This window comes from Lytechinus pictus, chromosome 10, assembly GCF_037042905.1.
Source record: "Lytechinus pictus isolate F3 Inbred chromosome 10, Lp3.0, whole genome shotgun sequence".
Lineage (NCBI taxonomy): Eukaryota > Metazoa > Echinodermata > Echinoidea > Temnopleuroida > Toxopneustidae > Lytechinus > Lytechinus pictus.
In genome coordinates this window covers 31127193-31154295 of record NC_087254.1, presented here as the reverse complement: position 1 = coordinate 31154295, position 27103 = coordinate 31127193, and the positions used below count along the sequence as shown (strand labels likewise).

Genomic DNA, 27103 nt, shown 5'->3' with positions numbered 1-27103 from the left:
TTAAAGATTTATTCCCCCCTGAACATTTGGAATTAACATTGTTTAAAGGTCAAGTCCACCCCCAGAAAATTGTTGATTTAAATAGAGAAAAAGTGAGTGGATGGCCTCACCAGTCTCCTCGTTTGCATACCGACCGGTACCGGGGGCCCGTAACACAAAGCTTAGCAATGATCGTACAACATTTTTCTACAATTGATTCTAGTACATCAAGCATACGATCATCACCGGGATCATCATTAATCGCTCACCTTTGTGTTACGGGACCCAACTGTTTTGTGAAATTAAGTAAAACTTTCTTATTTTACATCCGATTTTGCTGAAGTTTTCAGTGTTATATATGCTTGTTTGATTGTTCTCTAATTATTCAAATCAACCTTTTGTTGGGGTAGACTTGTCCACTTTGTAGTTCAGTCAAGTTGGTCATTATTGCCAAATCTGATAAAATTGAAAAAGAAATAGTGAGTGAGGGACATCATCAACTCTCCAATTTGCAAATAACTGAGTTATGCATAATTTATAATTGTTTTGTGACAAATAAGCGAAACTTGAAAAAAAAAAAAATTATTTTACATCCAATTTTTATCATTTTCGGCGTTATGTTTATGTTTGATTTTACTTCATTGAATAAAATTCAAATCAATATGTTTCTTGGGTGGACTGATTTACAGTCTAAGTACCTGCAAAAAACATATTACTTAAAAATGAATTTTTAGGGCTGGATCAGTAACTTAATACTGTAAACAAGCCCCCCCCCCCCCTCCCCCGCAGCAAAAAAAAAAACAGATTAAAGACTGAAATAATAATATTTTTTTATAGAATGAATAAACGTTACGTAACGAAACAAAACGAAAGGACGAAACAAACCATATTATCAAAATAAAACAAAAGAAAAGAAATAAGCTCGGCTTTGAGCCCCTGCTTTGAGCTTTTTTGTCTAATAATATTGGTGCGTAAGAAAATATTAACGTCTAAATAATCGAGACTATCCAAATCAGCTGTATTTTGTGAATGATTTCCTCAGTTTGCCAAGTGGAGGCTTACACTATCTGTGTATTGATGTCATCATCATCATACAAAAAGTCCCTAGAAGATCAAAACACAGCGCTCGCTCGTTCAATACACACCTTACACGTGTAATTTTCGGTATACACAAATCAAGTTATACTTATACTATAGCGCAGTCTATGAAAGAAGCTCCGACTGGGTCCTTAAAATAAAGATTTCATCTTAATTTGTGAGTTCATTATGTTGTATAGTCGTTTTATTCTGAAGGATGTGATATGTGGTACACTCTTTGTTCTTATTTCGTAGTTTTATGGGCTTTATTTTCATCCGTAGATCTAGATTTCGAAATGCGTTTGTGCTTTACTTAGTCTTAGGCTGAGGAGGCGTGCACAAATTCAATGTGGATCTCGGTTTGTTCTTTCAGAGATCAGCTGTGAGCTGAGTCTGTATTGTATTGTGAGTCTGTGTATATTGTGATGTGATGCGCTAAAAAATGATGATGATGGCATTGATGGTAATCATGATCTTCATCATGATCGTCATGGCGACCACTGTTATGATGTGGTCATCATGCATCATGGAAATTGTGAATTGGTGATCTTGACTGATTGTGATCGCTGATCACAGTCAATTGTCATGCTTGATTGATTGATTGTGTGTGATGAATCTTGTCTTTTTTTAGTGATGATGGCCACAATCAAGAGTTGTCTGTAGACCCTATGTAGGCCTAGATCTATATTCTAGTGTTATTATAGCAAATTCATCTTGAATGAGGGTGATTGTGATATAATTAGTGATCATGTTGATGGTAATGTGGTGATGAAGGTATAAATGCCAAATGGGACTGATGGTGGTGGTGGAGATGGTGGTGGTGGTGGTAGCGATGATGGTGGTGGTGGTAATGAGGGTAGCGATGATTTTTTTTAGTCCATTTCTCCTCAATTGAGGTACTTTATTGCCCATAAAAATATCAAAATCTACAAGTTTTTACGTCACAAAAAATCATAGTGATGATGATCGCGATGAAGGCAGTGGTGGTGGTATTGATTAATGATGTGGTGATGGTGATGTTGGGAATGATGATGGTGGTGATGGAATGGATGATGTAGATGATGTGGTGATTATGTGGTGGTGATGGTGATGATAATGATGAGTATTAACATAATCTGGCATGGGATGACACATGCAAAAGCAATGATCATGTCATTTCCATTCTAATTGTAATATGTACCTTAAACGTCAAACTTATTTTAGGTTTTTGTTTTGAAATTTTTCTCCAAAGTGAATGTCACTAATTCCAATTCATGAGACAGTTTAAAACAGAATTTTATGATGCACATGAAGGATATGAAATATATTTTATTGGATACATTTTGCGATCCAAATCAAATACCTGGGTGTTTTTTTTTTCTTCATTTTGATATAAAACACCACTCGATCATTGGCCTCCCATGCATGGGCCTTTTCAAACAATTGTCAAATAAATTTATTTTTCTTTTATTCAGGTATTCTGATGACTGTTACTGTACGACCGTGCTTTACAGCCTTATGGCATTGTTACACAACATTTGGATCATAGATAAGACCTTCCACCATCGAGAAACATGAGACACGATATCATCATGAATGAGTTTGGAATGATCATCTTCATCCTTCTCGTAATCTTGTACATGTCATTTTGTTTGGTGGATGCAAAACAAAATGGAAATCAAAAGGTAATGTTTCTGGGTTTTTTTTCTTTCTGTATTGCATCCTTTATAATGGATACTGAACTCATTATCCATGTTTTATTTCCAGAGATAATGAATGTAATAACTAGAATAATTGATGTATTTCATAGCTTGAGCAAAAATATTGTGTTTTAAGCCCCTTTTTCTCTCTGGCACTGAGCCTTCAAAAATGAAATTGTTATATGTTGATGTTGTCAGATGGCAGAAAGCAAATTTTAACGTATCCAGAGTCAGAGTCCCTAAATTGCATGCCATCTATCTTATGCATTTATGAATTCAAGCAAAATTCTACCCCTATTTTTATATTTCCTTTCGGGGAAATAATTGCATCTTGACCATATAGGCCAATGCATTGGCATTGATAACAATGTTAAGCAAATCCCTCTTTTCTAAATGAGCACCCTACAAGCTCATGTGTATACATTTTTGTTTTAAGGGTTTGGAGTTCTATTAATAATACATTTTTTTTTCAGGCGGATACGGGAGGACCACTTACCATTCCCTACACAGGTCATGATGGCTTGCTTCTTGTGTCAACACTAGATGGCAGCATGCATGCTTTAAATCAGCGCACAGGTCGTACAATTTGGACTTTGAAAGAAGGTTAGTTACAGACTCCAATTTCTTAAGTTCCCTCTTGTATTAAAGGCATTAGTCCTCATCTGCTGCTTTCAAAGATGATTTTTTTTTTTGCTTTACAATTACTTTACTTGTAGATTCCTCATTGAATGTGAAAGAAACTATTTTTTTAAATTATTTTATCAAGATGTAACATGTATGCTGTCATTACATTCTAAAAGAGTTTCACAATTGAATTTTTTATCCCTCTTGTATTAAAGGCATTTAGTCATCTTCTGCTGCATTCAAAGATTAAGCATTTTTCTGCTTTACAACTTCAATTCCTCATATATATATATATATATATATTGTAGGTAAAATTAAGGTTAGGCCTATTGTTTTTATCTCTAGGTGAAGCATTTTAGAGGCAACTACATTTTTAGATGTCCATCATCGGGCATCTCACAAAATTATAATACTAAAAATCTGATTTTGTACGTCAGTGGAGATTTGGTCACGGGAGAGATCACTTGGATGATCCCATAGGCGTCTAGAGGCCAAAAAATATAAGTATTCATTTTCAGTGGCTATAAGTACTTTACACTACTGCCTAAATCTGCAACATTTAACAAGCTTTCTATAGCTTTATTGAGCATTTTGGGGGCGAAATCACACTGAACCCCTGTGTAATTTGTTCCCTACATGCATAGCATGTGTGGAAGGGGATTTTTGTGATGCATTTGTCAGGTTCTTATTGAAATATATAATCTAAATATGGCAAGAAGACTTATATCCGGGGGGGGGGGGGGGGGGGGCCTATACATCACGGTCGAGTCCCCCATTTTTAGCCTAAATTTCCGTTCCAGAGCATCACCAATGTAGAAAGCCATAGAAAGTCTCATTTTTTCCCTGTTCCAGAGACCCTCAAATTAGCTTTTACACAGCAGCAACATTGCCACTACTGTGCTATGCCTACGATCTAATGAAAGCCCCCTTTTTTGATGTGGTCAGTTCCAGAGCATTGCATTTTTAGCAATCGGTGATCCAAGACCCTTTCCGGAAACCCTCATTTTAAGACCAAGATTTTGTATTAATTTAAGATTTAAGATTAATATTATATATGACTTTCTCTTTAATTTGCTTATTTTAAAATATTGATAACTGCTTTGCCTATTCATTGTTAAAATTGATATAAATCAACTAACAGTCACACATGAATAAATTGGGTCATTGATCATTTATACGTTATTACTATTTGATAAAGGAAGAAATATCAGACTGTTTTACTTCCTTCCCTTAAAAATATATGAAAAAAAATGAAATTACATATAAATTTCAATTTCTATATTATAAATCATATAATTTCCTTTAAATGATAATTGACAGTCAAATCTACAGCACTCTTTAGTATTTTTTAGTAAAAAAAATGTCAGTGTGTCAGTGTCCAACCTAGATATTGAATGAAATAAGACATGAATCAATGGCTAGGCAATTCAATGTGCAGTTTTATGTAGCTATAGATTGATACGTGTAGGCCTATACTACAAAGTACAAATTTTATTTAAAAGTCTCCTTTTGAGCCTACCGGTACATGCATTTTCTAACAAAATCAAAATGTACCATGACCCCTTGTCAGATGGCCACAAATTTGTAGTATTGTACCGACTCAGTATAAACTTGTATAATAATGGCATATCAGGAATTTGCGATATAAAGTGGTTATTCTTGCATGAGAATGAGGTCAAATTGACCTTCCCAGTTGGTGTTAAAGGACAAGTCCACCCGCAACAAAAAGTTGATTTGAATAATAGGAGAAAAAATCCAACAAGCATTTAACAATGAAAATTTCATCAAAATCTGATGTAAAATAAGAAAGTTATGAAATATTAAAGGACAAGTCCACCCCAACAAAAAGTTGATTTGAAAAAAAGGAGAAAAATCCAACAAGCAAAACACTGAAAATTTCATCAAAATCGGATGTAAAATAAGAAAGTTATGATATTTTAAAGTTTCGCTTAATTTCACAAAACAGTTATATGCACATCCTGGTCGGTATGCAAATTGGCAGACTGATGACGTCACCCACTCACTATTTCTTTTGTATTTTATTATATGAAATATGAAAACTTCTATTTTTCTCCTCATTGTCATGTGAAACAATATTTTATTCCTCCCTTAACGTGTGGAAATGGAATTGCCATTATTTTGACAGTTTAGAGTTAAGTCAAGTTGGTCCTTATTGTCAAATGTGTAAAAATTGAAATATTGTATAATTCAAACAATAAAAAACAAAAAAAATAGTGATTTAGGGACATCATCGACTCTCTCATTTGCATATAACTGTTATGTGATAAATATAAACGAAACTTTAAAATGTCATAACTTTCTTATTTTACATCTGATTTTGATGAAATGTTCAGCATTTACGTTATGCTTGCTTGATTTTTCTCTTTGATTTATTCAAGTCAACAATTTTCTGGGATGGACTTGACCTTTAAATTTAAAGCTTGGATATCATGTAATTTAGAAAGTTTAAAAAATGCATTAGTAGGTTGAGATACTAGCAAGAATGTAAAGAGTCTTTAACCTTCCAAACTATGCATTTATTGAGACTTCCATTCTTAAAAAATGGTTAAAAGGATCTGAAATAAGAAAAAATCTGAGCTCCTCTTTGATATGATTTTCCAATTTTTCTTAAAGGAGAATGAAACTCTTGGAGCAAGTTAGCTTTTGTGAAAGCAGAAAAATCAAAGAATAAGATCAACAAAAGTTTGAGTAAAATAGGACTAGCAATAGAAGAGTTATGAGCATTTGAATGTCGAGATCACTAATGCTATGTAGATCCTCACATTGGCAATGCGATAAAGATGTGTGATGTCACAGATGAACAACTCTCCCCTTTTGGACACTGAAAATATACCCAAAACATCTCTTTTTGCTCGTTCTAATCATATGACAAACGATTCATCAATGATATAATGTTGTGAAACCTCTGTACTTGTCCTCTCATAAAGAGAACACCTCACCATGTGATAGACTCTATAAAAGTGAGAATATAAGTGAAATAAGTACTAAAGTAATGAGGGAGTTGTACGTGTGTGACATCACAGATCTTGGTCGCATTGCCAATGGGAGGAACTACATGGCATTAGTGATCCCAATATTCAAATGCTCATAACTTTCTTATTATTCATTCAATCTTCCTCAAACTTTCAACAATATTTTTCTTTGAATTTTCTCTTTGATATGGATTCAGCTGGTTTCAAGGGTTTCATTCTCCTTTAATAGTTTTCAAAAGCTGAATTTCCTTTTCCATGAATCGCTCTCTGTATTTGTATTTTGAACTTTAATACTGCTTTTCATAACACTGTCCATCTCTAGTAGGTCCATGCACTGTCTAACGAACAAAGACTCATACTTCTACAGATGTACAGTTGGGTATTGTGTATAGATCACACTGATTTTGTGTAAAAGCAGTGATGAGAGTACCAGCAGATGTCCTCTAAAGCACTGATTGTAAAAGAATAGCCGCTGTATCTTGTCCTTGATTGCATTACCATGTGCCTATATAATTCATCACTAATAATTTCTTCTATTTCTTTTTTCCACCAGATATTAATAATCATTTATAATGACATGCATTTATCCATGTTAAGTGATGTAAGACAACATATGTACACATAATGCATGTATTAGCTGGCAATGTACATGTACCATTGGGAGATATTTTCGCAATGTATTACATCGAGAAATAAATGCTGTCAAATTCATAAATTGAATATTCACAAAGTACAAGAGGAAAAATTTTCACCATTGTGAACTTGTTAGTCTACAGGTATACAGACAATCACTCGGCATTGAATCAAATTGACAGTGAACACCTCATGTTGTTTGCTAGCTGTCATCACATTATAATATTCATTAGCAATTTAAGGTTTGATAATGGAACTATTTGTCCCTCATTATCATAATGTTCAGCTTGAATCCCCCAAAGAAAGGGGCTATCTCATCGGTTTATTTCCAATTCGTCTCATGCCAATTCATCCAATTGCCAACTCGTCTACTATCAGTTGGTCTACCATCAGTTCATCCACTCACCACATGGACTTCTTTCATTCAGTCTCATGCCATTCCGTCTAATAACTGGTTGGTCCAATATCCATTAGTCCATATACCATTTGGTCTAATTGGACTAAGACTAAGTGTTAAGTGCAAAATGAATGAAAATTAATTGGATATTACCACCTGGTTATGAGACGAAATGGTCATAGAAATGGTCATAGACGAAATGGTGATTAGACAAAGTGATGATTAGACCAAATGGTTAGTGGACCAAATGCTTGTTAGACGAAAATGTTGATGGACGGAATGGTATTAGACTATATGAAAGTGGACCATGTGGTGAGTGGACGAGTTGGCAGTACCGGTAGTCGAATTGGCAGTTTACCATATCATTCTCATCTAATGATTTTAGCCAGTGTTTTCCAATGTACCTACGTATAGGCTATGGCAAGCTGTTTTTTTTTATAATATCATTGGTCTATATGATTAAGAATTGCCTTTTTTCACAACACAAATGATTCTTCATTATATGTATAAAAAAATGTAATTCTTGATATTTTGTGTCGTTAATAAGGAAATGCTGTTCTTGATATCAAGGATTAATTGAAATGCTTGATATATATGAAGAAAAGGGGAAAATGTCTGGCTACACTTGCCTACATCAGCATACACTGGCTAAAACGGCAGATGTGACATTTTCTTTTAGCTTATAAAACTGGAAAGCTATAGCAGACCAGTATATGAAACTGAATTTAAAACTACATGTATGCTTTATAACATACAGCTGTGAGTAAACTGTATTTTATGCTCTACTGATTGAATAACACAACTCCCAGCAATACAACATTACAGATACGGTAACACATTTATAGGAGGAAAAATTAGAAATTTTAAAGCATTATTAGTTGTGCAATTATATACATATAAAGTAGGCTTACATACTTCCTTCTTAGTGTGTACAACTATCTTTCTTATAAATCTAAATTAAAAAATATCCAGTGTAATACCCATTTCCTTTCTCTGGTTGCCTACTCGAATTCGCCACATACATGTACATGTACATGTACTTCAGGGGAGGGTATATGGTCAGTGCTAAATCAGAGACATTCAGTAAAATAATTACAGGACTTCAGTTTCCCTGGTAACTGATTGGAACTGTTCAGTGATTCAGTCATAAAAAAAGTATTATTCTCAACCATTTTGATATTGGGCATGTGGTAATCTTCACATTAATAGATTGAACTACCAATATGAGAAAGGACATTATTGAGGAAAGAAAAGAGGCAGGAAAGAAAAGAGGCAGGAAAAAGAAGGGGGAAAAAACTGTAGTGTAGCGTATGGTTAGAAAATTTACTCTCTAAAAAGCGCAAGAAATAATTAAAGAAATAAAAGTGATCCACACCCACTTTAAACTGTCATTCATTCTCAATGCTGAATATTCATTCTAGGAAGTATATTTTCAAGTGAAATTTCATACCACTCAACATTGATTTTTTTTTTTGAATGACATGTTGTTGTGAGGAGGGATGAGGAGTACCAGTACACATCACTTGCATTAAATTTGCAGAATGGAGTTTGAATTGTGTAATTGAATAGAGTTTATGATTTGCTCCCCTTCCCCTCCCCTTGCCCTACTCCCCCCCCCCCCCATCATCCAAAAGAGTGAAAGTTCTTTCATTCTTTGTAATGTTGTTTGATACAATAAAAGTGTGATTTTCTTTTAATGAATTTTTTCACTCGATCGCTATTCTCATTCAATCGTCGTTCGCCTTTGTACATGGGATGTTTTTCCAGAGTGTAACACCACAAATCCCAGGTTACACTTCGTAATTCCGAAGGTTCTTTATTCCGAAGGTTCGTAATTCCGAAACACGTAAATTGCCTATACCTCGATGTTCGTTAATCCGAAAACGTAAAAGGGTTCGTTAATCCGAACATTTGTGGCGTTATTCCGAAGGTTCAATAATCCGAAAACGAAATAAGGTTCAATGTTCCGAAGGTTCGTTAATCCGAAAACGAAATAAGGTTCGTTGTTCCGAAGGTTCGTTATTCCGAAAACGAAATAAGGTTCTAGTTAATCATTTAGTTTTCGGACTAACGAACCTTCGGAATTACGAACCTCATTTCTTTTTCGGATTAACGAACCTTCGGAATAACGATCCTCATTTTGTTTTCGGACTAACGAACCTTCGGAATTACGAACCTTCGGAAATACGAACCTTCGGAATAACGAACCTTCGGAATATCCGAACCTTCGGAATAACGACGCTTCGGAATTACGGTTGTATGCGCAAATCCCATACCCTATTGTATGCAATATCTTAGTTAATAAATTTCCCTCTTGAATAGGCCTATATCTAGTTGATCTTCTCGCATTGTTATAGCACCACTCCCTTGCATGTGAAAGATCATAAACAATGGGGAATTTCCATTCATTGTCTTAGAACAAAATAGATTTATTTGATTTTTTTCTATCAGCTCTTATAGGGGTGTAATTTCCCTGTCCCAGCTAGTGACCTGTAAATATAAACACTCCACTCTATTGCTGAGTCTACCCCATTTTCATTCATCAAGTGTTTATCTTTTAACTTCATGTATCTACTTTTTAATATATTAACTCTAAGTATTTTTTCCATTGATTGAGTATTGTATTGATAGCATTTATTTAATTATATTACTGTACTCAGTGGTGCCATATTAAATAAAACCAACTGAAACTGAATCCAATCAAATCTAGAAGATATTTGATAGCTGTAGTTTCTTTTCTTTCATATCGTTACAAAGCACTGCTGACACTGATCTATGTGTTTTTGCCACAAGTGTGTGTATGTGTTCATATTTGTCTATAAAAGTATTTAAAAAAAAACATTTTTTTTTAATTGCAGACCCAGTAGTGAAGATGGCAGTTGATAACCCAGAGGGATTTACATTCCTACCAGATCCAACGGATGGAACCCTTTACGTGTTAGGTCCAGGTGGTGATGGGTTGAAAGTAAGTATTTTTCAGATTGTTTATTAACCTCTTCTGTTCCATATTATATTAGGATATCGAAGATTTGTTTTTAGATAATTCTAATTTCAAAGTTTGACACACATTGCACCAAATACCAGGTAAATTGCATATTAAATACAGAATTCCAATCATGTTCAGCTGGTTGCAATTTCTAAATATCTATCCAAGTTTGTGAACTACTGTTTTCAATATCACTAAAATTATTATTTTCTTGTTATAGTTCAAAGAACTTCAAGGAACAATATTAGCTCTGGAAAAATTAGCTCAGATGACCTTTTACATACATAGAATCTCCATACATTTAAAAAAGATATTGAGTTCAGAAATGTACTCTTTCAGCTATTCCTTTCTTTGCTTATATACAATACATATACCTATCCCAAATATTTCATATTCACACACGCTTCATTTATCAGTATGAATTGCTTATTAAAGTAGACCTTCGGTCATTCTTTCTTCATGAATTTATTCATGAAAAAATGAATATATATATCATACTCATAGTGTCAATCTGCAAAGACAAAGATGAAGGGTTTCACAATGATTATTTTTTCCCTTTTTGTTTTGTTTTAGAAACTACCATTAACCATCCCATCGATAGTCTCATCATCTCCTTTCAGAGGTCCAGATAACATGCTTTATACAGGTAAGGATTTTTTTTTACGGGATGTGGTCCATGTTCATTATAAGTAGGTTACATGGAAATTTGATGAAGCTTGATTTTGATTGGGTGTTGAGCAATGTGGTCATGGAAGTCACTTTGCGATTGAGTTACAATTAATAGTAAGTTTGCTCTATACATTTGATGATGATGGTGGTGGTGGTGGTGGTGGTGGTGGTGGTGGTGGCGGTGATGGTGATGATGGTGATGATGGTGGGGATGATGATGATGATGATGAAGGCAACGGCGATGACGGTGGTGGTGGTGGTGGTGGTGATGATGGCAAAGATGATGATGAATTTGAAGTTTCAAGGTGATACAATAGTAATTAAATTAAGAATGTGTGCACGTTTTGTTCTTGTTTGTTCTTTATTCAATAAATGTGTTTCTTTACATCTCCTGCTATTTTAGGTAGGAAAGCAGACACATGGATAGCGGTAGACGTCAACTCTGGTCAGAAGAAGCAGACATTGACCACTGAATCCAGCCAATCGTCCTGTCCACTGACCAGTAGCTCAACACTCTTCCTTGGACGTACAGAATTCACTGTCACTATGTTTGACAGCACAAACAGCAACAAAATGTAAGGAGGATATTTTTATGTTCGGTATTTTAGGAAATATACTTGTGAGACCGTATGGCAAAAAAAAAGAAGAACATTGTATCAGTTCTAGGGTATAATGAGTAAAGCAAAGAGTTCATTGACTTTTTCTACGACTCCCATCTTTTTTCGGATTAACGTTCAGGTCAAGAAAAGGAGCACAAAGCAAAAATAACTTCAATATCAGTGATTCTCGAACTTATTCTTGGCTTATCTTATATGAGTGCTAAATTTTTGTTGGCTTTGCCAATATCTGATATATTTTTCTTGTTCAAGTCCTTCATGTACACATTGCTATTAGTAGTTCAGACAACATCAACTGAAATTTCCATAAATCAATCTTTTAGAATCTAGAAATATTCCTCATTTTCCTGGTAGTCTCCAAGTAATTCAGAATACTTTCTAAGAAATATAGACAACAGATGGGGATTTTGTAGATATAATATGTGAAAAGTTAAAAAATTTCAGCTAATTAAAGGAAAAATTCCCCCCCCCCCATCAACCATAACCACCTGCTAATAAAAAGCAGTGAAACATTATTTTTTTTAATGAATCGGGGCCTCTTTACTCCTTTGCTTCTGTAACAGTATGCTACTGCATAGAAAACCTCATCCTTTAGATATAGAATTCATACTGCCTGTCAATTTTTTCTATTTATATTGGAGATTGTGTGATTTTATTGATTATGTCTTGTTTGTTTATACACACAGCTGGAATGTGACGTTTGCTGACTACTCCTCTCATGTCTCCCCTGATCAGAGTAATTATGGTGAGTATATACCAATACTGGATATGTATGAATAATAGGCATTCAAGTGTTATAATGAATTTAATAATTATGTGTATGGACACATCTTTTGACTTGTTGCAATAAATGCCCCTGCAGATAAAGTCTGGAGGGGTATAAAGCTCTGTACCTGTTTATCCTTTCTCCATCAATTTTTTCACTGGTCCACAAATTGTCTACGAGATAACTCATATTATTGACAACTACGGCATACGTCATTAGCTTACCTCTTTTTCTCAAATTTGATTGGCTGAGAAGCACTTGGTCTCTGACTGTTACTATGGAAACTGTCGTACAGTGACTTGTTAGTGCTGATAATATTCATGAAATGGTGCTCAAGACAATATTTGATCTTATAGTTTTCTATAATTAGTAAAAGGATAATTAATTAGTCCCCTTAACTCTTAAAAACGTTTATACTTCATATGTATTTCAAAGTAATGAAGATCCTAGATTGTCTCCAAACATTCCCATTTTGCATTAAAGAGCATATAGCCATCATAATCTACAAAAATTTTCAGCTGTATATTTGTTTGAAATTATCAATTGGTTTTATGTGTCATAAGTTGTCTTTCGCACATGAGTCTATCACAAGACACCACTGCACTATACACCTAAGAGGACATTCCCCATTCAATGTTCTTGTTACATGTTCCCAGATCTGCGTCACTTCTCGTCTATCGCTGATGGTCAGATGGTCACCCTGGACAAGAAGACGGGTGAAATGCTTTGGGTCACCAGTCATAGCTCACCGGTGGTAGCCATGTACCGCCTGCTGGGGGAAGGGCTTCACAAGGTTGCCCATACAGCGGTGTCCCCGAACACCCTTGGGCACCTCCTAGACGGTGGAGAGTACCCTACATGGAGGAACCAACTCCTAGGCTACACCAAGCATACTAAACTAGTGTGAGTAATAGCCAGCCATTCTATCAGCCGAGCTTTAATACAATTGTTTATTTCTTTCTGTTGGAATCTTCTGTGATTTCTGATTATATGGCAAAAACTCTGTGCATATGATTCTGTCTTCAAGCTAATTGTGACATCATCTGTACAAATTCCATAAATATATGTCTCAATGTACTTTGGGTGGTTCTTGGAGGCATCATTTTCAACTAGCATTGGTTTGACAATGTGTATAATTTAGATAACACGCATGAAAGATATACTCACAGCCATAGATCTTCTTGCATTCAGTTAACTTGCAAGCCAGACTGGTGTTAAGACTGTTTTGAATTGAACTTACAAAGTGTGGGTAATTTTATGAACAATGCAAGAGTGAAATGATGTGCATTATTTGTTTTATCAAAAAGTGATGTGGATCCTTGTTATTTGATAAATCACCCCCATCTTTAAACCATAACCAGTCATTAAACTCATGATCACTTTTTACCGGTCTTACATAAAATCAAGTATCCACCCTCGACCGATAATCGTACAAGAGTGTAATATTCAAGAACAGGTATCATTATCCTTGTTATTTTTTTCTCTTTTTACCTACTAGGCCTACTTTGTACATTGGAGAATATCCCTTGGGATTGTTAGCTCTACCAGCTCTTGTTGAGGAAGAGACTGTTCCTATCATTGTGAGTTGGATTTCTTAAACATGCACAATTGAACAATTGATTGTAACTTTTATGTTACAGGATCCAAGTGTAATATGAAGATGTATGATAAACTACAATCGATTGTAACGTATGTACTTACTTTACCAAAGACTTGCAGTTGTGATTAATTGTACAATCGATTGTATCTTTTGTGTGACAGGGTTCAGGGGCTTGTTGCAGAAATATTTGCATTAAAAGACGAGTCCAAAGTGCATCCTTCTGATTGTTATTTAATTACAACTCTTTATGTAACAGTCTCCTGGACCCTATCTCACAAAATGTTACGATTGAAAGTGTTATTGTTCATCTAGGATATATACCTACTGTCCTTTTGTAAGCTATAAGATTCACTTGTATTTGCCAAAACAATGTTTCTTGCACTAGTGTAAAAGTTGAAATTTAATAGTTACAGTGTGAAATAATTTTGAGAAGATGTCTTTTTAGATCATGGTTAATTGCTGCCAAATCATCAGAGATCTAGAGCTACAAAGTTCTGAAATAATTTATATAAACTAGCTGTGATATACTGAAATATACACTGGAAACAAAAGCCCTGAAGATTACCAGCACAGATAAGCCTAATGCTTTGAAAATGACCGGTCTACCTGCGCAATTCCATCTTGTTTTTGTGTTTTTTGATAATTGGTTGAATTCTGAAATTTATCACTTGTATAATTCACGTTTCAAGTACACACAAGCACTCACGATAGTGCCCATCAATGTTAATGCTCATTGAGTCAATCCAACTCTAAAAAGATAAGGAACAATCATGAATGATTTTCAATGAATACGAAGAAGTTACAATTACCTTATGAATGATTTTGCCTTTTTTTATTTTGCCTTTTAGTCAAAATTGATGTTATTATTCTACTTGTTTAATATGATATTATGTAGTTTGATGATTGATTGATTGATTGATTGATTGATTGAGTGATTGATTGATTGATTGATTGATTGATTGATTGATTGATTGATTGATTGATTGATTGATTGATTGATTGATTGATTGATTGATTGATTGATTGATTGATTGATTGATTGAGTGAGTGAGTCATTTCCTCATTGATTAATAAAATATCTCATTTATTTAATATTTCATTTACTCATTCATTGACCGATTGATTGATTGATTCATTCATTCATTCAATTATTCATTCACTTGTACATGTACATCGGGATTACCATTTGTGCAGTGCTTTGTGAAAGAACTTTAACTTATATACCACTGAAGTTCTTGTGATTGTAATGGAAGCTGTGTTTTGAAGATGGAACTGTGTCTATCAAATATTAATCTAAAGTCGTGTATTATCTTCATATTTGCTCATATAGTCCAGAGGTTGGAGTCCACCCCTACTTGAAGGTCCAGGGTTCGATGGTAGTACAACCCCGAGTGATGATCGCCGTCCCATCAACCCACTGTCTGACCACAATAAACCCCAAGGCCTCATTTTACTTGGTAATGATTTTGATTTGATGTAAAGGGAAGGTTATAATTCTTTAAGAATATGATGTTCAGTAATATTAAAATGGAAGGAGAATGATATTGAATTATTAATTCATAAAATTATTTTGAAGTTTATTATCAATGATTGTGATGATTGATTTTTTTTTCTGACAATGGTTTATTTACTCTGAAAATAATATTTACTTGCTGGGTAGATTCATGCCATGAGCTACCCTTTGTGGTGTATTTGTGCTAAATAAATCAACTCGATTATTGTTATTACAATCGTGATGATGATAATGATGAAAGGGATAATGATAATCAGTATAATTTGTTTGATCATGATAGCAATCTCCATAACAATAATGATTGAGATAATGATTAAGATGATAATGACGCTGTTTACCGACGTTGCTTGTATCAACAAGTGTAATCAAAGCTGCTACATATTTATAATTTCAACATGTACCTGATTATATTCAAGTCCTGTTATTTTGCAAAGTTAAGACGAGTAAAAAAATTGTTCTTATGTTTCTCCTACGGTTCTCACTTTTTCACAGGCTACCATGAGATGCCTGCCAACTCTATCATGATACGCCCTACCGCCCCCGTCAGCATCAAAGACCTCTCTTCCATGATAGAGGCCACGCCCATTCCTCATCTTCACAGGTCCGAAGAACCACACCCCTCCCCAGACAAAGAACCGTCTAAACCAAGTCCTGGTCCTAGCTCTGAACAGTCGACCTTGTGGTGGATTCATAGGAGTGAGGCAGTCTTTATGGGGGGCATCTTTACCCTCCTTGCTGGCTTGGCCCTGATCTTGTATTTTTTGCCAAAGGTAAGCATCAATGAATAAGTAATAAGTATCAATACCTTTTGTTGAAAGATGATTTGATAAAGTAATCGTTGATGTATTCTGATGAAGATATCATAAAAAGACTGTGAGGTATCTACTTCATATCAGATATTTTTCTTCTTTTCTTGTTGCATAAGAACATGTTCTTCAATAAGATTGATACAGTAGTTTCTACAAAAATGTGTGAAATTTGGGCATTTGAGAGCAGGTAAATCATGCTTTAAAGTATATACAGGTAACTCTGCCTGCAGTTGAACTTCCATAAGTTGAATATTGGCCTATGTCAAAGAAATTATTTATACCAGATTAAAATACATGCGTTCTATCTCTTCTGAGTTTGATTTCTCCTAGGTCGAACAATATTTCTGTGGTCAAAATATAATTTTCTTGTTTTATTCATATGGTCAGTACATCATGAGGTCTTTTTAAATCTTGACAAGAGTATCATTTATGTTCTCCTGAGTGCTTTAAAGCTTTCATTTGTAATGAATACTTTCATTGCAGTACATGACAGTTTTATCTATTCATTTCTAGAGAAACCTAGCCGTTATCTGTATCATCAAATTAATTTTATTCAAGTTAGGTTACATTTATCTTTGTTATCTGCTTATGTCCAGCCACTTGTGGTGGTTTCACAAAACCCCAGCTCGACAACCCCATCACAGTCGAGCCAGCACAGTGGTACAGGGAGCATTGGGGGTAAGAAGGACTTCTCTTCAACGCCACATGGTAGTGATCATGTTCCTGAAGGCTTTGTCAAAGTCGGGAAGATCTTGTTCAACCCGAAGCAGGTTCTAGGGCAGGGCTGTGAGGGAACTTTTGTTTTTAAGTGAGTATGATTGTACATGCTGAATGAAAAATATATATCCGTTTGAGAGTCCAGTTGTAAAGGAAAGCCGTCTGCATTTTGCATTATTCTTCTACCCATGATCAAATCATTCTATCATGTAAACTTCGGCTCAACTGCTGACTTTGACCCCTATGTTTTCCATTTATATTTTATTAATGCACTTCGCTTGATGATTCTAGTAAATAATGGCCTATGTTTCCCTAAAATATCCTAAATACTCCTAAGATGCGCAAGAGGTCCCCCTCGCTTTGCCCCCTGAATATTTTAATTTGATTCAATACTGATTGTGCACTATTTCAGCACTGATAGAAGTGCAAAAAAAGTAGATCCTGGTCAGAAAATATTGATTTCTCCTGGAAGATATTGTAAAAGGTCATTGTTTACAGTGGAAAATGGCTTTGATGAATATGATGATCATCCCAACCAAAGAAACTGAATAGAAACATCAGTGTAAGAATCAACAATTCCAATGAAAAAAAAAATCATCAAATCAATTTTAATCTTACTGGTAAAATATCTTTGAAAGCGGATTTTGTTGCTGATATGTAACAAATTCTGTCATGTGTATCAAGTTTCTATACCAGTGCAAAAACAATAAAAACAAAACAAAATGATTTATTAAAAAGTGATTGTGTATTGATGTTCTCTGCAGAGGGCGGTTTGATAATAGAGATGTTGCAGTGAAGCGAATTCTCCCAGACTGCTTCAGCTTTGCAGATAGAGAGGTAGACTTGTTGAGAGAATCGGATGAACATCCAAATGTTATCAGATATTTCTGCACGGTAAGATCTTAATTCACTCCTGCTTATCGTTATTGACAGCGTTATCAATTTAAGAATTTTAAATTCTCCATTTTTAAGCCTTTGCTTTTAGGTGGTGGAAATTTCCTTTTGCATGAATCAAATGTGGATATAGGATGTACAATGTAGCATATGTGGTAACCTCATACTTGCAATTCTTGTATTCCTTTGTGGCTTATCTAAACCAATTAAATCTGTTTACTATGTAGTCCATTTACAGTGTAATTCAAATCTCATTGGAGTTATTTGGTCTGACGCCTTATTGGGCTATTGGTGTAACACTATATGATCAGATAATACAGTCGTGAGAAAAAAAATGGTCTGATACGAAATAGACCAAAGATAAACATTCAAGGGGTAGTAATCAGGCTGTTTGATCATCAGACAAAATTGCAATACACCTAAGTTGATATTAGACCAAGTGATGTTTTAACCAACTAGCGATGAGACCAAATGAAAAATAGGCTGAAATGAATGGATCACAGTGATGTTCAGACAAGTCAAGAAATAAAGGGCATCATAGTATCTAAATATATGATTTATCTCACCTACCAAATGAATTCCTGTTTCTCATGTCTCTTCTTGATACAGGAAGCAGACCTTCAGTTCCGTTTCATCGCTCTTGAGCTTTGTACAGCCACACTCCAGGAGTTTGTCCATGATAGAGGGCGCTTTCACATGCTGAAACCTCTCGATGTTCTCTACCAGTCTACATTTGGCTTGGCACACCTTCACTCTTTAAATATCGGTAATTTGAAATTAATTTTTCACTTGTCCTGATTCGTTATTATTCCCATCATTGATGTTGATATCTGCTGATCGTATCGGATTCCATTAGATTTGGGTGCTCTAAAAAAATTTAGTAGTATTGCCAAATGTTGCATGTCATTGGTCAAAACACTGGCAACATCATAGCCATGCTACACACACTGTAACTGCATTGGTCGTTGTCAATCCATGGGTTTTTATTTAGCTGAGTTGAGTTTATCAGTTTCTTAGCATTTAACGTCATTTAATGTCAAATTATGACTAATGTAAACTCCTCTTTGTTTTTTAGTCCATCGAGACATCAAACCTCACAATGTTCTGATATCCCAACCCAACCAGCATGGGAAGGTCAAGGCCATGATATCAGACTTTGGACTTTGTAAGAAGCTAGCCGCTGGCAGGATGTCCTTCTCGAGGAGGTCAGGGGTAGCTGGAACAGACGGATGGATCGCACCGGAGATGCTGAATGGAAAAGATAGAACAGTAAAAAAAATGATAATTTTAACAAAGCTAAGATATCTAATGTTGAATACTTTGGACAGATACTGAAAAAAATTGTAGGAAATAAGGTTTGCAATTAAAGATGAGGTGTACTATCGACTCATTATAGCTGTATCGCTCCTGAAAGCAGTATTGACAGTGGTTATTCTATGTAAATTCATTTAGTGCACTATTAGTTTTCCCCAGTGTGATGACCAGACTCTATAAATCAATATTGCTTGTAAAAGGTTAAACACAGGCATACCAAGTTACATGGTTTATGCATGAGACTCCTGCCCATCTCCCCACATCTCTTTCTCATTCCGATATCACAGCCTATCGTCATATATACATTATACAAAATGCCCAAGCATAGCTGATATTTGAACTTAGCATCTCTGGAAATATATCAATTTATTTGAGAGCCTCACAGAGACTCCTGCCCCTCTCAAGACTTGCCTTCCCATAATATATGTACCTTCACCACTGTGGAATATTCCATTTTCATTTATTTCTGTACCTATTTATCTCCTAGACTACGGCTATAGATATCTTCTCCCTGGGTTGTGTGTTCTATTACGTTCTATCAAGCGGTAAGCATCCGTTTGGTGACTCGTTGCATCGTCAGGCAAACATCATATCAGGAGAGTACAGCCTGGATCTGTTACCACCGGGTATGTACACTTTCTCTATAGCTATTTTACTATCTTTAGGGCAGCGATGGATGGTCCATCAAATTGATACCACTATATACAGAAAGATTAGGTATTCTGGTTGTCCTATTTTCTGCCACCCACCCCCCCCCCCCTTTTTTTTTTAATGGTAGTTGTCCTCAAATATTGGATCTCCCTTTTAGAGCAAATATAATTATGTATAGAAAAAAGGACACCTTTAATGAGATAATACATTGTTGCAAATATATGACCCCCCCAAAAAAACTCCTTTCGCTTTCTCATGTCAATTACTGACCTGTTTCTCTCTCTTTGGGCCAATTTCATGATATTAGAAAATTTATTGTCAACCGACCTGAATTTTTCAACATTTTTATTTCATGAAATTAACTAGTTGAGCCATGGTAATTCATCCTATTGACTTTGCACAAAATGTTGCTCTGCTTCTTGGTATTACTCTTTTCATTATTATATTTTTGCAGATGATGAAGTTAGCCATCAGCTCATCACGAAGATGATAGATCCTTGTTTTGACAAGCGGCCAGAGGCAAATGCAATCCTCATCCATCCTTTCTTCTGGTCGCCTGAAAAACAGCTTGCATTCTTTCAGGTATTGACACACTTTTTTTCATGTTTTTATATAGAAATATAGTGTTGGTGAATTTCATCATAATTTGAACCAACTGTTGGAAAGCAATTTTGATATTTTTTGCATGAAATTATTGTTTTACAATGATAAAGTTTCACCCCCCCCCTTATTCATAGAAAAGCAGTTAAAAGAACAATATTCTCAGTATCACAATAAATACCATCCCTTTTAATCAAGAATGTTAACATTGAACTATTGTCAGTGCTTATTTGACACATAAAGCGAGTGCAATTACTGATGCTCTATTCATAGGAGGGAATACTATTATTTGGTTTGGTTTCAATATCTTTGTTTTTGTAATCCATTCCAGTCCATGTTGAATTGATGGTGATTTGTCTCATGAGTCATCGGGATAACTACATGTTCTATTGAAAGAATTCCTTCTATTTGATATTCATTCCTAGAAATATCTTGCCTGTAACAAACTCTCTTTCTACTTCTTTCACAGGATGTTAGCGACAGGATAGAAAAAGAGCCAGTAGACTGCCCTCTACTGGTGGCTTTGGAGACAGGGTCGAAAAAAGTTGTTAGAGATGACTGGAGACAAAATATTACTTCAGAATTACAATCAGGTAAAGAGGTGTTTACCATTAAAATGTTGAAAATACAAGGCTTGTGTTTTGCATCCTGTATAAATTTATGATGATCATGATGACAATGACGATGACAATGACAATGACAATGAACAGCATATGTATTGTGCCATTTATCTGTAAAAAAAATATTTAAAGGTGCCAACTCCCCAATTTGTCACACATTACTGACACAGTTGCTGGAAAAGATAGGTCTTTGATTCAGATTTGAAGGTCTCATTGTTGTTACAGTCACAGAGTTGGATTGGAAGAGAATTCCAAAGACGAGGTGCAACTGATGAAAAAGCTCTATCCCGTATGTTATCGGCCGGGTACTGGGCAATTGTAGAATTACTCCAGTAGAACAATGATGTACTCTGAATGATCCAGTTAACATAACTGAGGGCCAAAATATGTGTATTAGATTAATATATGCAGAAAGACAAATAGAAATCATGCAGACATGTGGAAAACACTGAACCCTGAGTGTGCCTAGGGGTGAGAGCAATAAACCCACAGCTGGAAGGTCATGGGTTCAAACCAGTGGTAAAGTCGTACCAAAGATTTTGAAAATGGTACCTTCACTTTTTCATTAGGCACTTTGCTATGAGTTTTGTTCATATTTGTTTGTTTTTCTGTAATTGAGTTTTATTTTTATATTCATTCCTGATAAATATTAAAGGTCAAGTCCACCTCAGAAAAATGTTGATTTGAATCAATAGAGAAAAATCAGACAACCACAATGCTGAAAATTTCATCAAAATCGGATGTAAAATAAGAAAGTTATGACATTTCAAAGTTTCGCTTATTTTTAACAAAATAGTTATATGAACGAGCCAGTTACATCCAAATGAGAGAGTCGATGATGTCATTCACTCACTATTTCTTTTGTTTTTTATTGTTTGAATTATACAATATTTCAATTTTTACAAATTTGATGATTAGGACCTCCTTGCCTGAAGCACAAAATGTTAAAATAATGGAATTCCACGCGTTCAGGGAGGAATAAAACTTCATTTCACATGACAATGACGAGAAAATCAAAATATTTCATATTTCATATAATAAAATACAAAAGATATAGTGAGTGAATGACGTCATCAGTCTCCTCATTTGCATACCGACCAGGATGTGCATATAACTGTTTTGTGAAATAAAGCGAAACTTTAAAATATCATAACTTCCTTATTTTACATCCGATTTTGATGAAATTTTCAGTATTATGTTTGTTGGATTTTTCTCTTTTTATTCAAGTCAACTTTTTGTTGGGGTGGACTTGTCCTTTAATAATAATTATATAATAGATGTAGCCTTAGTGAGATAGGTCAGATGGATCAATTGTCAAATTTCTTTAACATCGGGTATGAATTAGATCAGTCAGGATTTCAAAATATCTGTTTATGAAACTTTAAACTAATGTTGGTTTTAAGCTGCTCTCAATGAATTTTGTGTCACCAAGAATATGTCTGTTACTGTGAGATATAACTGAAAATAAAACTATGCAAATATCATTGATTCTGATATGTATGTTTTTCACTTGAAAGTATGCCTTTTCATTTTATATTTTGCAGATTTAAGAAAATTTAGGTCGTATAGAGGGCATTCTGTTCGAGATCTATTAAGAGCAATGAGGAATAAAGTGAGTATTTTATGTTATCTTGCATGTTGTTTCATTTGTTTCTATACTTTCAGTAAGATGTTAAAATAGAATGGTGGGGAGGGGTGGGGTAAAACATGGTTTGGAATAATCTTCTTTTGGGCAATTGGGGTATTTTTTGTTGTTGTTTTTTGCAAGTAAGCAATTAATAACAAATGAATATGCAAACATAACTGGAGGAAAGGATTTAAGAATGGGTAGAAAATGTGTCTGTCTAATGTACTGATGTGATATGTGTATGCTCTGGGTACATGCATTTGATTTTTTTTTAGATTTTGAATATCATCAATTCTGCAAAAGAGTATTTTGTGTTTTCCCATTATATCATTGAAATGTTTTGAAATACAGTCTTTAAAGAATTATTATAATTCAAGAAGTTATTTGTATAGGTATTGATTATTAACGCTCCTTGCTTGTAAATGCAAATCTCAAACTCTGTTGTTCGAAAATACTTATTTCTTAACTGTCTTGTTTCATTTAACAAAATTTCTGAACATGTTTTTATTATGAATTCCTGCTACAGTGCCATATCATAGGTTTATGAGAAATTTGAATGAAAGTTATTTTTACAGATGTCATTCAGTGATACTCCTTCCAGGTCAGAAATACACTCTGAAACTTTATCTTTTTTCATCTTCTTATTTCAGAAACACCATTTTAGGGAACTTCCAGATGAAGTTAAGGCATCGTTGGGTAAGGTGCCGGACCAGTTTGTCAAGTATTTTACCTCGCGCTTCCCACTTCTCCTCCTACACGTCTACGGGGCACTGGCGCTGTGCAGGGAGGAGCCGATCTTGTCCAAGTACTATTATAACGGCTCGAAGAAAGACCCACTCACGGCAGAGTCAATGTCAAAAGGGGATTAATGAAGAGGAATTCCCAGTATTTATGTCATCAAGGGAGATTGCATAGCCTAAGGACACTATTTGCACATGAATATACGCTGCACTTTGGAAGTTTAAATGGCCCTTGGCTGATATCTGATTTGTCAGTCATGTGTTGATATTCACCTTGTATCTCTGTATTAACCAGAGGCACTTGAAGATCAAGTTACATTTATTTGCTCAGTGGCAGATCTAAGGAGCTTGTTTGTCCAAAAAGGGAAAAGCATGCCCCCCTGTTAATCATGGATCTGCCACTTATGCTGTTATTACATGATGATGTTCATTTAGTTATCTCATTCCCTCTAAGTTCCATGAGCTAATTGCTCTTCAGGACTAGTACTCAGTCACATTAAAATCATTATTATTCTTTCTACAAATGCTGAAATTGAGATATGCTTAGACAATCTTTTCACAGCTATAATATAAATTGTCATGGATCATATATATACTAATGTATGTATGTTATATGTTTTTGTGATGTTTAATGTGGTACTGCAATGTTGTTTTTGTAAAATTTCAAAATTTATTTTCTGCTTGCTTTGTTGTCCAATAACGTTCAGTTGATGATATGGATTAATGGCCAAGGGTCCATACTTTTCAAAATGAAGTGTATTCTAAAAGTGAGTGCCTTAGAAGATATTTCCCTCTTCCTCCGTGATATAGGTGCCTTGTTTTTTTATCCATGCCTTTCTAAATTATTTTATTTATTGCTGATTATCTAATATATACTCGCTTGGGGCATAGTGACTTGTCTATTGTCTTGCCAGACATTACCTTTTCGGAATATAAAGGACATAAGCTCATTCATTATGTGTTTTATACATATGTAAAGGGGAAATCAAGCCTGATAACATGTTGGTGTTAATATTAACTACAGAAAAATTAGATAAACATAATGAAAGTTTAAAAAAAAAACCATTGTAGAATAACAATCGTGAATTTCAAACTTGTCTTTTTCTCATGTCATTTTGCACCTCCCCTGTATCTCATGTAATATTCAGTGAAATGCTTTTTTTTTGCTGGTTTGTTGTCACCGCAAATGTGTCTAATTATATCTTAAACACACATGTTGAATACTTACTTTTTTTTTGAAAATGTTACATTATGGTATGAGACATATGTGTCAGCCGCTGGCATGTCACATTTCAAAATGGAACCATTCAACATTCAGGACTCCCTGATTCTTTGTTAATAATTTTCACCCAAAATTATTGAATATGTTTCCCTTGTAATTCTGCTTTTATTAAAAGCAACTTGATGTTTGGAAATTCTTCCCCTGTAACTCCATTTTAGCTCTTAACAGACAATATCTTGTTATGTCAAAGGTTAACAGTCCCATAGCTATGTAAAAAGGTGTACAAATTTTAGAATATATTAGTGATGGTTAACAGTGCATATCTCTTATTTGACATATTCAGATCCGACATTATAGAGAACAGCAAATCGTAAATATACATGACAGAAGAAAATTATTGACATGTTGACACGTAATCAACATTCCAAGCTGGTTAACTTCTACCTTGCATGCCGCCAGAGCATTTTTTTTAGTAAACTTGTGTTCCGTGGACAAACATTGGAACAATTATTTTGCTATATTACTTACTTTAAAAAAAAAATCAACAAAAAGGCTTCTGTAAAAGAAAGATTTTTTCCCTGTGCCCTTACTATCACAATTTTATTCACATGGGGGCATATTTGAGGCGATGGTGATGGCAATGCTTCTTGGGTTCAAAGCTATTCATATATTGCTCAATTATGTAGAATCTCTGGTTTACTCCTAGTTGTATGAACTATAGCAAAATTAATGTTTGGGTGGAAAGAATGATGGGTATTGAATGGTGCTTAGACAAGGCAGTATTGGTGAAATTGTTTATATTTGTATTCAAGAATATCACTTCATAAAATGGAGTAGAAAAAAGGTGAAAAGAGCTGGTCATCTTTGAAAAATCCTCTTTTCTTGCGTTCATAAGAGATAAAAATCTTTAGTAAATGTCTCTGTATATTATCTCTTTTAAAATGTACAGTATAGTAGTCTGGGAGGAAATATATTTCCAGCAATAGAATTATGTGATATTACAATTATCATTCCTCTTGAAGCTCTTTTTTTTATTTTTTTTTTACAATTTTACATTTTATATATTTGTAATGCAGTATTATTTGTAAACAATACAAAATCAACTCAGCAGCAGTTTCTTTCCAATAATGCTTCAGTAATATGCTGGTCTGATAATGTTGCTTACATATTATTTTCATTAATAATGACAAGGATATGATAGTTTAGTGATTTGTGCTGGCACTCAAACAAGGATGTAAATCTGTTAATAAGGATAGAAAATTGGCGAATACATCATAGATTTTATTTTTTGGTGTTCTTTGGCTGAAAAGTGAAATAATTTCATTTTATTAAATATTCATATTGAAAGAAAGCATGATAATTAAGCTCCATAGGAGTGAACTACAGACTTATACAGAGAGCCTTTTGCCCTTAATATTGGTCACAGCAGTTATAGCATTAGATGATCATTCAGATCATCATTTCAAAGAAGAACAAATTGTTTTAAATAGGCCGAGTTATCGAGAGTTAGATATAGGTGATAAATATGTGCAATATAATATAGAAAACTTATTAAATAAATACTAATCAAGTTTTGAAAAATGAAACAGTGACAAAACATTTTTTAATGTGAAATGATATAGATAGCAGAATCATTTTTTTCATAATCATGAATATTTATCTGTTTTTTTGTAAGGTTTGCTTGATGTGCTGCAAACTTTGTCAGAGCTTTGTCAAATGTGGCATAAATGCTGAATAGATCTCCCTCTCCATACTTAATAAAAACTTGTGACAATATGCTCCCTTCTTCAAAGCCAATGACAACCCCTCATTGAAGGGCAAATTCTACTCTAAAATCAAATTAATTTTGATTAATAAAGTAAAATTAAACTAAAGTCTGATCAAAGCAGAAAGATGTAACCAAGATACAGCATTCTAATGTTGATAATTGCTGCTTGAAAATCGAACAAAGCTGTGTGCTGGAAGCCGATGATGTCATCAGCTCGCATTTGTATATTGTGAGTTTAACATTATTTAAAACCTATCAAGGAATTGCATTTGATTATTTTACGACATTGAAACAACTCAATTTTACAGTGAGTTAAAAAATTTGATTCTGCTGTAATAATCCCTAATTGTAGGATGTAAGTTTACTTAATTTTGTATGTCTTTAAATCTGTCTGAAATTATATACTTTTTTAATTCTGAAGTATTTTCATGATGTGCTTATTAATTTATGACAGAAAGATTAGCATTTGCTGCGAAACTTTCAGATATATGCTGGCATAATTGAGTGCTTGCAGGGAGGACATTTGATCAATATATATTTTGTATGGGGATCTGGAATCAAATGTGAATCATATTGATATGAATTGATTGATTGTAAATATATGCTGT

General features: G+C 34.4%; 1 protein-coding gene across 1 annotated transcript; it reads left to right on the top strand.

Annotated features, from left to right (window-relative positions):
• The first annotated feature begins 1093 nt into the window (after nt 1–1093).
• Nucleotides 1094–27103, top strand: LOC129269468 (serine/threonine-protein kinase/endoribonuclease IRE1-like). The gene is made up of 20 exons (XM_054906971.2): nt 1094–1234; nt 2511–2720; nt 3209–3338; nt 10241–10347; nt 10942–11014; nt 11441–11612; nt 12341–12399; nt 13077–13323; nt 13919–14000; nt 15351–15477; nt 16026–16303; nt 16939–17150; nt 17824–17953; nt 18563–18719; nt 19029–19222; nt 19755–19893; nt 20373–20500; nt 20988–21111; nt 22683–22750; nt 23416–27103. Exons 2-20 carry the CDS (start codon nt 2610–2612, stop codon nt 23632–23634), a joined length of 2757 nt encoding a protein of 918 aa, XP_054762946.2. The 5' UTR covers nt 1094–1234; nt 2511–2609; the 3' UTR covers nt 23635–27103.